General features: G+C 48.0%; 1 protein-coding gene across 2 annotated transcripts in view; it reads right to left on the bottom strand.

Annotated features, from left to right (window-relative positions):
* The window catches only part of LOC117559903 (E3 ubiquitin-protein ligase UBR2-like), a gene marked incomplete at its 3' end in the record, with an annotated part of 15,170 nt that extends 1,882 nt beyond the window's left edge, over positions 1–13,288 (bottom strand). For both annotated transcript variants that reach the window (XM_034236618.1, XM_034236619.1), the window contains 8 exon segments: positions 71–164; positions 308–516; positions 2,358–2,518; positions 2,607–2,690; positions 3,823–3,932; positions 10,225–10,324; positions 10,617–10,771; positions 13,244–13,288. In XM_034236618.1, the coding sequence (XP_034092509.1) occupies positions 71–164; positions 308–516; positions 2,358–2,518; positions 2,607–2,690; positions 3,823–3,932; positions 10,225–10,324; positions 10,617–10,697 (839 nt within the window).
* Positions 13,289–13,751: the final 463 nt, after the last annotated feature.

Genomic DNA, 13,751 nt, shown 5'->3' with positions numbered 1-13,751 from the left:
ATTTATTATATTTAATATGATTTATTATTTTATAATAACACGATTTATAATAATGATGTGCAGGCCTCACCTCTGCCAGCAGTTGGCGTGCATGATGTGTCCACAGCTGGCGGTGTGTGTCCCCAGAGACAAATCAGGGTGCATGAAGAGAGGGTCGTAGTGCACTGAAACACACACACGTCATTCAACAGTGCTGAACACAGATTGGCTGCTGCCCTGATGATGTCAGAGTGATGCCGTGATGATGTCAGAGTGACGCCGTGATTATGTCAGAGTGACGCCCTGATGATGTCAGAGAGACGCTCACCTGGCTCAGGTAAGCTGCGGCGGCGGTTCTTGGACAGGACGGTGGACCTCTGGACGAAGGCAGCCAGCACCATGGCTCTGCCCTGACCTCTGACCTCCTGCTCCTCCTGGCACAGGATGCAGGTAACCAGCTGACGGCGCTGCGCTGCACCTGACCTCCGGGGGCCCAAACACACCTGAGACACACAGGGGGGGTCCGACCTGGGGGGACTGGGAGGGGACCAGAAACCATTTATCAGCCTGGTGTACAGGTGTGCCTGCTTTCTGCAGCAGTGGATAGGTGTACAGGTGTACCCAGATATATACAGGTGTGTAAAGGTGTACCCAGGTGTGTACAGGTGTGAAGAGGTGTATACAGGTGTATACAGGTGTGGTCAGGTGTACCCAGGTACAGTGGGGCAAAAAAGTATTTAGTCAGCCACCAATTGTGCAAGTTCTCCCACTTAAAAAGATGAGAGAGGCCTGTAATGTTCATCCTAGGTACACTTCAACTATGAGAGACAGGATGGGGGGAAAGAATCCAGGAAATCACATTGTAGGATTTTTAAAGAATTTATTTGCAAATTATGGTGGAAAGTAAGTATTTGGTCAATAACAAGTTAATCTCAATACTTTGTTATATACCTTTTGTTGGCAATGACAGAGGTCAAAGGTTTCCTGTAAGTCTCCACAAGGTTTTCACACACTGTTGCTGGTATGTTGGCCCATTCCTCCATGCAGATCTCCTCTAGAGCAGTGATGTTTTGGGGCTGTCGCTGGGCAACACGGACTTTCAACTCCCTCCAAAGATTTTCCATGGGGTTGAGATCTGGAGACTGGCTAGGCCACTCCAGGACCTTGAAATGCTTCTTACGAAGCCACTCCTTCGTTGCCCGGGCGGTGTGTTTGGGATCATTGTCATGCTGAAAGACCCAGCCACGTTTCATCTTCAATGCCCTTGCTGATGGAAGGAGGTTGTCACTCAAAATCTCACGATACATGGCCCCATTCATTCTTTCCTTTACACGGATCAGTCGTTCTGGTCCCTTTGCAGAAACACAGCCCCAAAGCACGATGTTTCCACCCCCATGTTTCACAGTAGGTGTTCTTTGGATGCAACTCAGCATTCTTTCTCCTCCAAACACGTCTAGTTGAGTTTTTACCAGAAAGTTCTATTTTGGTTTCATCTGACCATATGACATTCTCCCAATCCTCTTCTGGATCATCTAAATGCTCTCTAGCAAACTTCAGACGGGCCTGGACATGTACTGGCTTAAGCAGGGGGACACGTCTGGCACTGCAGGATTTGAGTCCCTGGCGGCGTAGTGTGTTACTGATGGTAGCCTTTGTTACTTTGGTCCCAGCTCTCTGCAGGTCATTGGCTAGGTCCCCCCTGTGTGGTTCTGGGATTTTTGCTCACCGTTCTTGTGATCATTCTGACCCCACAGGGTGAGATCTTGCGTGGAGCCCCAGATCGAGGGAGATTATCAGTGGTCTTGTATGTCTTCCATTTTCTAATAATTGCTCCCACAGTTGATTTCTTCACACCAAGCTGCTTACCTATTGCAGATTCAGTCTTCCCAGCCTGGTGCAGGTCTACCATTTAGTTTCTGGTGTCCTTTGACAGCTCTTTGGTCTTGGCCATAGTGGAGTTTGGAGTGTGACTGTTTGAGGTTGTGGACAGGTGTCTTTTATACTGATAACGAGTTCAAACAGGTGCCATTAATACAGTTAACGAGTGGAGGACAGAGGAGGCTCTTAAAGAAGAAGTTACAGGTCTGTGAGAGCCAGAGATCTTGTTTGTTTGTAGGTGACCAAATACTTATTTGACCAATTCATTCATTACAAATCCTACAATGTGATTTCCTGGATTCTTTCCCCCCATTCTGTCTCTCATAGTTGAAGTGTACCTAGGATGAACATTACAGGCCTCTCATCTTTTTAACTGGGAGAACTTGCACAATTGGTGGCTGACTAAATACTTTTTTGCCCCACTGTATATACAGGTGTGTACAGGTGTGTAGAGGTGTATACAGGTGTGGTCAGGTGTACCCAGGTGTGTACAGGTGTACCTGCTCTCCGCAGTGGACCCTGAGGCCTCCAGGAACAGATCCTTGTTCTCGTTGATGAAGTGTTTCTGCATCTCGGACATCTGAGCCATGATCTTCTCCCTCCGCAGCCGAGCCATCTCCGCCTTCCTCTTCCTCTCCAACTGATCTCTGTCGCGCAGCGTCTGCAGAGACACACACTCAGACTGAGACAGGTGTGTGTGTGTGTGTGTGTGTGTGTGTGTGTGTGTGTGTGTTTGTGTGTGTTGGTACCTCCTCCAGTCCTTGTCCTGGTCTCACAGTGACGGTGGAGCTGCAGGACGATCGTTCTCTCATGGTTTTCACGTTAGCCACCATCTGAACACAAACACACTCGTCATCATCAGACACACCTCTCCTTCAGAGCCCAGCTGGAGCCCAGCTGGAGGTCCTTCAGAGCCCAGCTGGAGCCCAGCTGGAGGTCCTTCAGAGCCCAGCTGGAGCCCAGCTGGAGGTCCTTCAGAGCCCAGCTGGTGGTCCTTCAGAGCCCAGCTGGAGGTCCTTCAGAGCCTAGCTGGAGCCCAGCTGGAGGTACTTCAGAGCCCAGCTGGTGGTCCTTCAGAGCCCAGCTGGTGGTCCTTCAGAGCCCAGCTGGAGGTCCTTCAGAGCCCAGCTGGTGGTCCTTCAGAGCCCAGCTGGAGGTCCTTCAGAGCCCAGCTGGTGGTCCTTCAGAGCCCAGCTGGTGGTCCTTCAGAGCCCAGCTAGGGGCCAGCTGGAGCTTCACTTCTCTACATCGCCTCGTTCACACATTAAATCAACAATACAAAAACAACTACAGGTTATATCAGCATTTAGTTCAAATGCGATTTAAAATGCTCTCAGGTTTTCCACCTCTTATGAAATGTAGACTACATTTATCACAGTTTAGTCCAACAGACTCTCCGATCGTTGGCTACTGAGAGAAATGCTAAACACACCGCATGTAGTACGACACAAACCTCCGCTGTGGATTTTCTAAACTAAATAAAGTTAAACTTTGGTCGCAGGCCCAAGTTGAACTCTCTGAGGTCTGAGCCCTTTGTTCACACGTTAGGCTCGTCTGGACCTTGGTGACCGTCGGGCTGGCCTGCATGGTCTGCCCCGACAGCAGCCTCTGATCAGCAACAGACTTCATGCAAAGCCTCATCTGATGCATATATTAGATAATACTCTCTATCTCACTCCTAACATCTACATCTACTTCCAGCCTGGATGCATGTTCATCAGAAACATCCATTGTTTGATTTATACGCTTCTTGAAATCTAAAACAAAACACATAGTTTTCTAGAACAGATTACAAATTGCCTGGAAATGGTACAAACAAGTGGCAACATGTGTGATGAAGGTGTTGCGCTGGGCTACATCAAGCAATCAGAAGTGAAACGTAAGCTCGCTCCATTGCGGAGATATTCCCGCGAGAGTGCGCGGGCTGAAAAGTTTGGGAACCCCTGCTTTAGAGGAGGGACTCACCTTCAGGATCCAGGTGATCATGTCTTTGTGGACCTCCAGGTGTGGAGCGTTCTGCAGACTCTCCAGCAGAGCCAGCACACTGCCAGAGGGGCTGGGGGCCTCGCCTGGACCTGAGCACAGTATATATAACATATAATAATATAATACCACTGGGGGCCTCGCCTGGACCTGAGCACAGTATATATAACATATAATAATATAATACCACTGGGGGCCTCGCCTGGACCTGAGCACAGTATGTATAACATATAATAATATAATACCACTGGGGGCCTCGCCTGGACCTGAGCACAGTATGTATAACATATAATAATATAATACCACTGGGGGCCTCGCCTGGACCTGAGCACAGTATATATAACATATAATAATATAATACCACTGGGGGCCTCGCCTGGACCTGAGCACAGTATGTATAACATATAATAATATAATACCACTGGGGGCCTCGCCTGGACCTGAGCACAGTATATATAACATATAATAATATAATACCTCTTGCTTATCTTTCTTACAGTGCAGACGCTTTTCTGCTTGCTCTTGCCTCTGCTTACTTTTTATGCTGATTTTCCTATTCTTATTCTCTGAAAACTTCGAGCAGCGGCTCCTGGACATTAACTTATCACTGGGACAGTTCATCTTCGTAAATAGACGGAGGGTTTCAGCCATATTTCAACATTTTTACGACGACGTCAGTCTTACAATAGCGTGGCCTAGCAACAGCTAAAGCCTGGTAGGCTACTGCTATTTAGCTTAAGCTAGTTGGTAGCAAAATGCCTCCGTTCTCTACAGATGACTTCCAGAAACTTATACAGAAGATGGCTGTGTTGGAAATGAAAATGCAACGGTTGGAAGTTAACGTGGAAGTGAATGGACTATGTCGTGGGAATGACACAACTTTACCAGTGTTGCTAAGTAATGGAGAAGGGTATGCTAACTCACAGCTAGTTAGCAGCTACAAAGATTCCAAGGAACAGGAGGGCTGTGTACCGGGTAATAAATCTACAAGTGGTAGTCCTCCCTGGAACTCTCTGGGTGCAAAGCCTAAGAGTAAATCACTTCCATGGGATTTGGGAGGACGGATAACAGGCAGAGCCCAGAGCTCCGAAATCTGTGATGCGACCGGCTGGCCTGCATTGTTATCACCCAGGAAGAGCGCCTCTTCAACCCCTATTCATACTAGGAAACAGCCGTGGACAGCTGCTAAAGGGAGAATTACAAACAATCCTCCTAAACCACCAAGTGTGCCAATCCAGAACAGATACGCTCCGCTGACCGAGAACCGGAGATCTGATGACCTGGATAACCTGTCCTCTTCACGCAGCAGGGTAAGGACCAATAGCTACTCTAAAAGTAAAAGGCTAGAGGGAAAGCTAACGACTGGGCCTGAAACTCTGATTGTGGGTGACTCTGCTGTAAGAGATGTAAAAGGTCTGTGTAATAAGAACAACACCAAAGTACTCTGTTTTCCCAAGGATGTGGTCTCTGACTTGGCTGAGAAGATCCTGCATATTGGGGCTGAACATCCGACTGTGAAGAATGTGGTACTGCACATTGGAACAAATGATGTTGTGAAACAACAGTCAGAAGTGCTGAAAGAAGACTTTAAATGTTTGTTGGAAACTGCCAGCTCTCTAAATGCAGAGGTGTTCATCAGTGGCCCTCTACCGCCAGTCAGAAGAGGAGTGGAGAGATTCAGCAGATTGTTTGCACTGAACACGTGGCTTTCAACGGCCTGTACTGACCATTCTGTTCATTTTATTGACAATTTTAACTTTTTCTGGGATCGCAGACATCTTTTCAAGGCAAATGGAGTTTGCCTGAACAAGTCAGGAGTGAAATTGTTTATCTCTAACATATTCAACTGCCTGCGTCATCAATCTGTTCCCTCTGCCAAGGACAAGCGGCAGGAGGAATCAAAACACGAGAAAGACACAACACATCACGCAGAAAACCCTGAAGAATTATCACTGCACCCGCCTGAGGAATGTTCTGATTATGGGAGACATATGAGACACATGGAGGAGTCTCCACTGCCCCCCCCCCCTGTCAACGCCTTTGAGGATACTCCGTTCACCCTTTCACCCTCGCCCACCCTCCTGGAGATCGATGAACACACAAAGGAGATACAGAGGGTTGGCACCGATTCCTTCCTGGAGTTCAAAGACCAAACGAAGGCGATACGCAGGGCTGGCACCATGTCCTTTACCCCCGCTCCTCAACGACGCCCACCAAAATCACCGCGGAGACGCGCACCATCTCCCCCGTCCTCATCACCGCGCCTACGTCAACCACCTCCCCCCCCTGGCAGCATGTCCTCTACCCCCGCACCATCTAGCCCGTCTCCATCACCGTGCCTACGTCGACCACCTCCCCTCCCTTCGAGGGGGCTTCTGCAGTCTCCGAAGCCTGATAAGGATGTGTGTGTACAAAACACAACAAACTCTTACTGATATGTGATGGGTCCAGGCTCAAGGGCGTATGGCACTCTCAACTCTTTCAAGGACATGTCGGGGCCCTGCCTGCCAGTAGCTTTGCCGATATCTGTGTTGATAGGTAATAGATTAAGAGCGGTGAATCATAGAAACAGGAAGCGCTCAAACGTTTGTGTGAGTGTATCTAATTTAGCAGTGATTGCATGTCAGCCACAGCTTGTTACAAAAAACATGACTGATAGTGTGTTTAACAAACTTAAACTAGCTTTATTAAATGTCAGGTCTTTAGCAGGAAAAACATTTTTAATCAATGATTTTATCACTGAGCACAATCTCGATTTTATGTTTTTAACAGAAACTTGGATTGAACAAAATAACAGTGCAGCTGTTCTTATCGAATCAACCCCTCCCAACTTCAGTTTTATGAGTCAGGAAAGAATGCATAAGAAAGGGGGTGGAGTTGCTATTCTGTTCAATGATGCCCTTCAATGCAGGAAGACATCTTATGGAAACTTTGATTCTTTTGAATATGTGGCCCTCCGGCTGAAATGCTCCTCTCGAGCTCTGTTCCTAAATATCTATAGACCACCCAAATACTGTGCAAGCTTTTTTGATGACTTTACTGAACTGCTGTCTATAGTGTGTATTGACTTTGACCGTCTAGTCATTGTTGGTGATTTTAACATCCATGTTGACAACCCCCAGGACAGAGGGGCTAAAGAACTGTTTGTGTTCTTGATAACTATGGACTGACTCAGCATGTGACGGAGCCCACGCACAATAAGGGGCACACTCTGGACTTAATTATCTCAAAGGGTCTGAATATCTCTAAGGTTGTGGTGACTGATGTTGCAACTCTCTGACCATTCCTGTGTTTTCTTTGAGAGCTCTATTTCTGTTCACAAAAATGTTCAAAAAGAGGTAACCACAAAGCGATATTTAACTGAAAACACTAGGGAAATGTTTACTCAGAATTTCTCTTCCACACTTGCCCCTGCCAACATCTCAGTAAATGAGCTAGTAGATCATTTTAATTCAAAAATTAAAAATGTTATAGATGCCATTGCTCCAACTAAGGTAAAGGAAGTGTCTGGCAAGAAAATATCTCCATGGAGAAAGGCCATGACCGTGAAAACAGAAAAAAGAGAATGTCGAAAAGCTGAACGCAGGTGGCGAAAAACAAATCTCCAGGTTCACTTTGAAATCTATAAAGAGAGACTTGGCCTCTATAATTTGGAATTGAAAAACGCACGACAATCGTTCTTCTCTGACATCATTACCAAAAACAAAAACAACGCACGTGCCTTGTTTGCTACCGTCGACAGACTAACTAACCCCCCAGTGTCAGTAGCCTCTGAATTTCTATCCACCAGGGCGTGCAATGATTTTGCCTCCTTTTTCACTGACAAAATTCAGAAATCAGACAAGCAGTCAGTGCCTCTGCATCAGGAACAGTAAATGTGTTGTCCCTATCTCCACTTAACATCAATTCAGACATCATGACACAATTCCATCAGATTAATGATAAAAACCTAGAGGACATTATTCAACTTCTGAAATCCTCCTCCTGCTGCCTTGATATTATTCCAACAGGATTTTTCAAATATGTTTTGCCTTGCATGGCCTCAGATCTACTTCATATAGTAAACAAATCTCTTCACTCAGGTATTTTTCCACAGGCCCTGAAAACTGCAGTCATTAAACCGCTCTTAAAAAAGAATAATCTAGATGCTTCAGTAATGAACAATTACAGGCCCATATCAAACCTCCCATTTCTAGGTAAAATCATTGAAAAAGTTGTTTTTCAACAGTTGAGTAATTTCTTGCATTTAAATGACTGTTTTGATGTGTTCCAGTCAGGCTTTCGTCCAAACCACAGCACTGAGACTGCTCTTGTAAAGGTCTTTAATGACATCCACTTAAACACAGACAGTGGCAGAACTTCAGTGTTAGTATTATTAGATCTCAGTGCTGCGTTTGACACTGTTGACCACAGCATATTACTAGACCGACTGGAGAACTGGGTGGGACTTTCGGAAACAGTTCTGAATTGGTTTGAATCCTACTTAAAGGACAGAAACAACTTTGTTTCTATAGGTAAATACACATCTGAGTTGACAAATATGACATGTGGGGTTCCTCAAGGCTCCATCTTGGGGCCTCTTCTCTTTAACATCTACATGCTACCACTGGCTCAGATAATGAAGAACAACAAAATAAGTTACCATAGCTATGCAGATGACACACAAATTTACGTAACAATTTCACCAGGAGACTATGCTCCAATTCAAACACTGAGTAAGTGCATTGAACAAATCAATGACTGGATGTGTCAGAACTTTCTCCAATTAAACAAAGATAAAACTGAGGTAATGGTTTTTGGAGCCAAGGCAAGAACGTATAAAAGTTAGCGCTGAGCTTCAGTGTGCAATGTTCAAAACAACAGATAAAGCCAGAAATCTAGGTGTAGTCATGGACTCTGACCTGAGTTTCAACAGTCACATTAAAACTGTTACTAAATCAGCCTACTATCACCTAAAGAATATATCTAGGATTAAAAGACTAATGTCACAGCAGGATTTGGAAAAACTTGTCCATGCTTTTATCTTCAGTAGACTGGACTACTGCAATGGTGTCTTCACAGGTCTCACTAAAAAATCTATTAGGAAGCTGCAGCTAATTCAGAACGCTGCTGCTCGAGTCCTCACTAACACTAAGAAAGTGGATCACATCACTCCTGTTCTGAAGTCTTTACACTGGCTTCCTGTGTGTCACAGAATAGATTTCAAAATACTGCTGCTGGTTTATAAAGCACTGAATGGTTTAGGCCCAAAATACATTTCTGACCTCCTGCTAAATTATGAACCATCCAGATCTCTCAGGTCTTCAGGGACTGGTCAGCTTTCTGTCCCCAGAGTCAGAACTAAACATGGAGAAGCAGCGTTCAGTTATTATGCTCCAAATATCTGGAACAAACTCCCAGAAACCTGCAGGTCCGCTGCAACTCTGACTACTTTTAAATCCAGGCTGAAGACTTTTCTTTTGTCGCTGCTTTTAATTGAACTATTCATATCTTAGACTGCACTGTAACTTTTATCCATGTACTTTTTTCTTTTAATGTTTAATTGACAGCACTGTAACTTGTATCCATGTATTTTTTCTTTTAATGTTTATTTTATTAGCTTTTCTTTTTAATGACTGCCATTTTCTTAATCTCTTTCATTTTTTGTAAAGCACTTTGAATTGCCTTGTGTTGAAAAGTGCTATATAAATAAACTTGCCTTGCCTTGCCTTGCCTTACCACTGGGGGCCTCGCCTGGACCTGAGCACAGTATGTATAACATATAATAATATAATACCACTGGGGGCCTCGCCTGGACCTGAGCACAGTATATATAACATATAATAATATAATACCACTGGGGGCCTCGCCTGGACCTGAGCACAGTATGTATAACATATAATAATATAATACCACTGGGGGCCTCGTCTGGACCTGAGCACAGTATGTATAACATAGAATAATATAATACCACTGGGGGCCTCGCCTGGACCTGAGCACAGTATGTATAACATATAATAATATAATACCACTGGGGGCCTCGCCTGAACCTGAGCACAGTATATATAACATATAATAATAATATAATACCACTGGGGGCCTCACCTGGACCTGAGCACAGTATGTATAACATATAATAATATAATACCACTGGGGGCCTCGCCTGGACCTGAGCACAGTATGTATAACATATAATAATATAATACCACTGGGGGCCTCACCTGGACCTGAGCACAGTATGTATAACATATAATAATATAATACCACTGGGGGCCTCGCCTGGACCTGAGCACAGTATGTATAACATATAATAATATAATACCACTGGGGGCCTCGCCTGGACCTGAGCACAGGTAGATACCCCACCACATGATACATAACACATATATTAAATACTGTACTGACGGGTGATCTTGCAGCTGTATCTGAAGGAGACGTCCTCCTCTCCTCTGGTCTCCAGCTGCTGCTGCTCCTCCAGGAGAGCCAGACCCACCAGGTGCAGCACCTACACACACACACACACACACACACACACACACACACACACACACACACACACACACACACACACACACACACACACACACACACACACACACACACACACACACACGCACACGCACACGCACACACACACTAACTTTAATCCTGAAAGTTCTATGAATCCTTAGAGACTTGATGTGCCCCTCCCTGTCCCCGCCCTCCCCTCCCCCTCCCTGTCTCACCCCTCCCTTTCCCCGCCCTCCCCCTCCCTGTCTCACCCCTCCCTGTCCCCGCCCTCCCCCTCCCTGTCTCACCCTCTGTAGCATGGCCTCTGTCCACACCCCCCCACTGGGCTCTCCGGCCCACAGCAGCACGGCCCCCTGCAGAGCGAGCATCAGGTCAGACTGAAGGAGGTTCACCAAGCTACTGAAGAGAGGAGAGAGAGGGGGGGGGAGAGGGGGGGGGAGGGCTGCACACACACACACACACACACACACACACACACACACACACACACACACACACACACACACACATTAATGCTCCTCCTCCTCATCAGTATGATAGTGTACCTGTAGTTCCCCCAGGTGTGTTCTCCAGGTGTGTTCCCCAGGTGTGTCCCAGGTGTGTGTCCCAGGTGTGTTCGCCAGGTGTGTTCACCAGGTGTGTTCTCCAGGTGTGTTCTCCAGGTGGTGTGTCCCAGGTGTGTTCCCCAGGTGTGTTCGCCAGGTGTGTCCCCCAGGTGTGTCCCCCAGGTGTGTTCGCCAGGTGTGTTCTCCAGGTGTGTTCTCCAGGTGTGTTCTCCAGGTGTGTTCTCCAGGTGTGTGTCCCAGGTGTGTTCCCCAGGTGTGTTCACCAGGTGTGTTCTCCAGGTGTGTTCCCCAGGTGTGTTCTCCAGGTGTGTTCTCCAGGTGTGTGTCCCAGGTGTGTTCTCCAGGTGTGTTCCCCAGGTGTGTTCCCCAGGTGTGTCCCCCAGGTGTGTTCGCCAGGTGTGTTCGCCAGGTGTGTTCGCCAGGTGTGTTCACCAGGTGTGTTCTCCAGGTGTGTTCTCCAGGTGTGTTCCCCAGGTGTGTTCCCCAGGTGTGTCCCCCAGGTGTGTTCGCCAGGTGTGTGTCCCAGGTGTGTTCCCCAGGTGTGTTCGCCAGGTGTGTGTCCCAGGTGTGTTCCCCAGGTGTGTTCCCCAGGTGTGTTCTCCAGGTGTGTCCCCCAGGTGTGTTCCCCAGGTGTGTTCACTAGGTGTGTTCCCCAGGTGTGTTCACCAGGTCTGTTCTCCAGGTGTGTTCCCCAGGTGTGTCCCCTAGGTGTGTTCACCAGGTGTGTGTCCCAGGTGTGTTTACCAGATGTGTGTCCCAGGTGTGTTTTCCAGGTGTGTTCACCAGGTGTGTACCAGGTGTGTTCTCCAGGTGTGTTCACCAGGTGTGTTCTCCAGGTGTGTGTCCCAGGTGTGTTTACCAGCTGTGTCCCAGGTGTGTGTACCAGGTGTGTTCTCCAGGTGTGTGTCCCAGGTGTGTTCTCCAGTTGTGTTCGCCAGGTGTGTGTCCCAGGTGTGTCTCCCAGGTGTGTGTCCCAGGTGTGTTCGCCAGGTGTGTTCTCCAGGTGTGTTCACCAGGTGTGTTCCCCAGGTGTGTTCACCAGGTGTGTTCCCCAGGTGTGTCCGAGGTGTGTGTCCCAGGTGTGTTCTCCAGGTGTGTGTCCCAGGTGTGTGTCCCAGGTGTGTTCTCCAGGTGTGTCCCAGGTGTGTGTTCACCAGGTGTGTTCGCCAGGTGTGTTCACCAGGTGTGTTCTCCAGGTGTGTTCTCCAGGTGTGTTCCCCAGGTGTGTTCTCCAGGTGTGTTCACCAGGTGTATTCCCCAGGTGTGTTCCCCAGGTGTGTTCTCCAGGTGTGTGTCCCAGGTGTGTTTACCAGATGTGTGTCCCAGGTGTGTTTTCCAGGTGTGTTCACCAGGTGTGTACCAGGTGTGTTCTCCAGGTGTGTTCACCAGGTGTGTACCAGGTGTGTTCTCCAGGTGTGTGTCCCAGGTGTGTTTACCAGCTGTGTCCCAGGTGTGTGTACCAGGTGTGTTCTCCAGGTGTGTGTCCCAGGTGTGTTCTCCAGGTGTGTTCGCCAGGTGTGTGTCCCAGGTGTGTTCCCCAGGTGTGTGTCCCAGGTGTGTTCGCCAGGTGTGTTCTCCAGGTGTGTTCACCAGGTGTGTGTCCCAGGTGTGTGTCCCAGGTGTGTTCTCCAGGTGTGTCCCAGGTGTGTGTTCACCAGGTGTGTTCACCAGGTGTGTACCAGGTGTGTTCTCCAGGTGTGTTTACCAGCTGTGTCCCAGGTGTGTTCCCCAGGTGTGTGTCCCAGGTGTGTTCGCCAGGTGTGTTCTCCAGGTGTGTTCACCAGGTGTGTTCCCCAGGTGTGTTCACCAGGTGTGTTCCCCAGGTGTGTCCGAGGTGTGTGTCCCAGGTGTGTTCTCCAGGTGTGTGTCCCAGGTGTGTGTCCCAGGTGTGTTCTCCAGGTGTGTCCCAGGTGTGTGTTCACCAGGTGTGTTCCCCAGGTGTGTCCCAGGTGTGTTCTCCAGGTGTGTGTCCCAGGTGTGTTCTCCAGGTGTGTGTCCCAGGTGTGTTCTCCAGGTGTGTTCTCCAGGTGTGTGTCCCAGGTGTGTTCCCCAGGTGTGTTCGCCAGGTGTGTTCCCCAGGTGTGTTCTCCAGGTGTGTTCGCCAGGTGTGTGTCCCAGGTGTGTGTCCCAGGTGTGTTCCCCAGGTGTGTCCCAGGTGTGTTTCCCAGGTGTGTTCTCCAGGTGTGTTCCCCAGGTGTGTTCCCCAGGTATGTTCCCCAGGTGTGTTCTACAGGTGTGTTCCCCAGGTGTGTTCCCCAGGTGTGTTCCCCAGGTGTGTGTCCCAGGTGTGTTCTCCAGGTGTGTTAGCCCCAGGTGTGTGTCCCAGGTGTGTTCTCCAGGTGAGTTACCTGTGTCTTCTCCTCTCTGTCTCCTCAGCTTCCTCTGAGCCTCCTCAGCCTGCAACACACAACACAGCCCAGTGTTTCCCACAGATCTGAAATATACTTGGGGGGGTGCTGGTAGGGGTGGGGGGGGGGGGGTTGAGGTGACGTGCAACAACATTAACATGAACCTTTCTGTTGGTCGCTTGTTAGCAGACCCTTCACTAAGTGGCAGAGCGAACAGGTACAGGCAGGACCCATAGTGATAGCCCTATAGTTTAAATCTAGCCCTATAGTTTAAAACTACCCACAAATAAACATATGGACATGGGTTAGTATTTTAAAAAAATTGTAAATGTATTTAGGAACCTATCCATGTGATTTTAAGTGGGGGTGGACCTCAAGCCCTGTAGGGGGGTCCGGGGGCATCAATCTGGTGCATTTTGAGGAGAAAATAAAGAGACTAGATCTATGAAACACCCTGATGAAACAGAACTGTATACATTTCAATAATCATAAGAACATGGCCATAACC

Source organism: Gymnodraco acuticeps, unplaced genomic scaffold (assembly GCF_902827175.1).
Source record: "Gymnodraco acuticeps unplaced genomic scaffold, fGymAcu1.1, whole genome shotgun sequence".
NCBI classification, from domain to species: Eukaryota; Metazoa; Chordata; class Actinopteri; order Perciformes; family Bathydraconidae; genus Gymnodraco; species Gymnodraco acuticeps.
The sequence above is the reverse complement of the archived record's forward strand: the minus strand, read 5'-3'. Positions and strand labels throughout refer to the sequence as shown.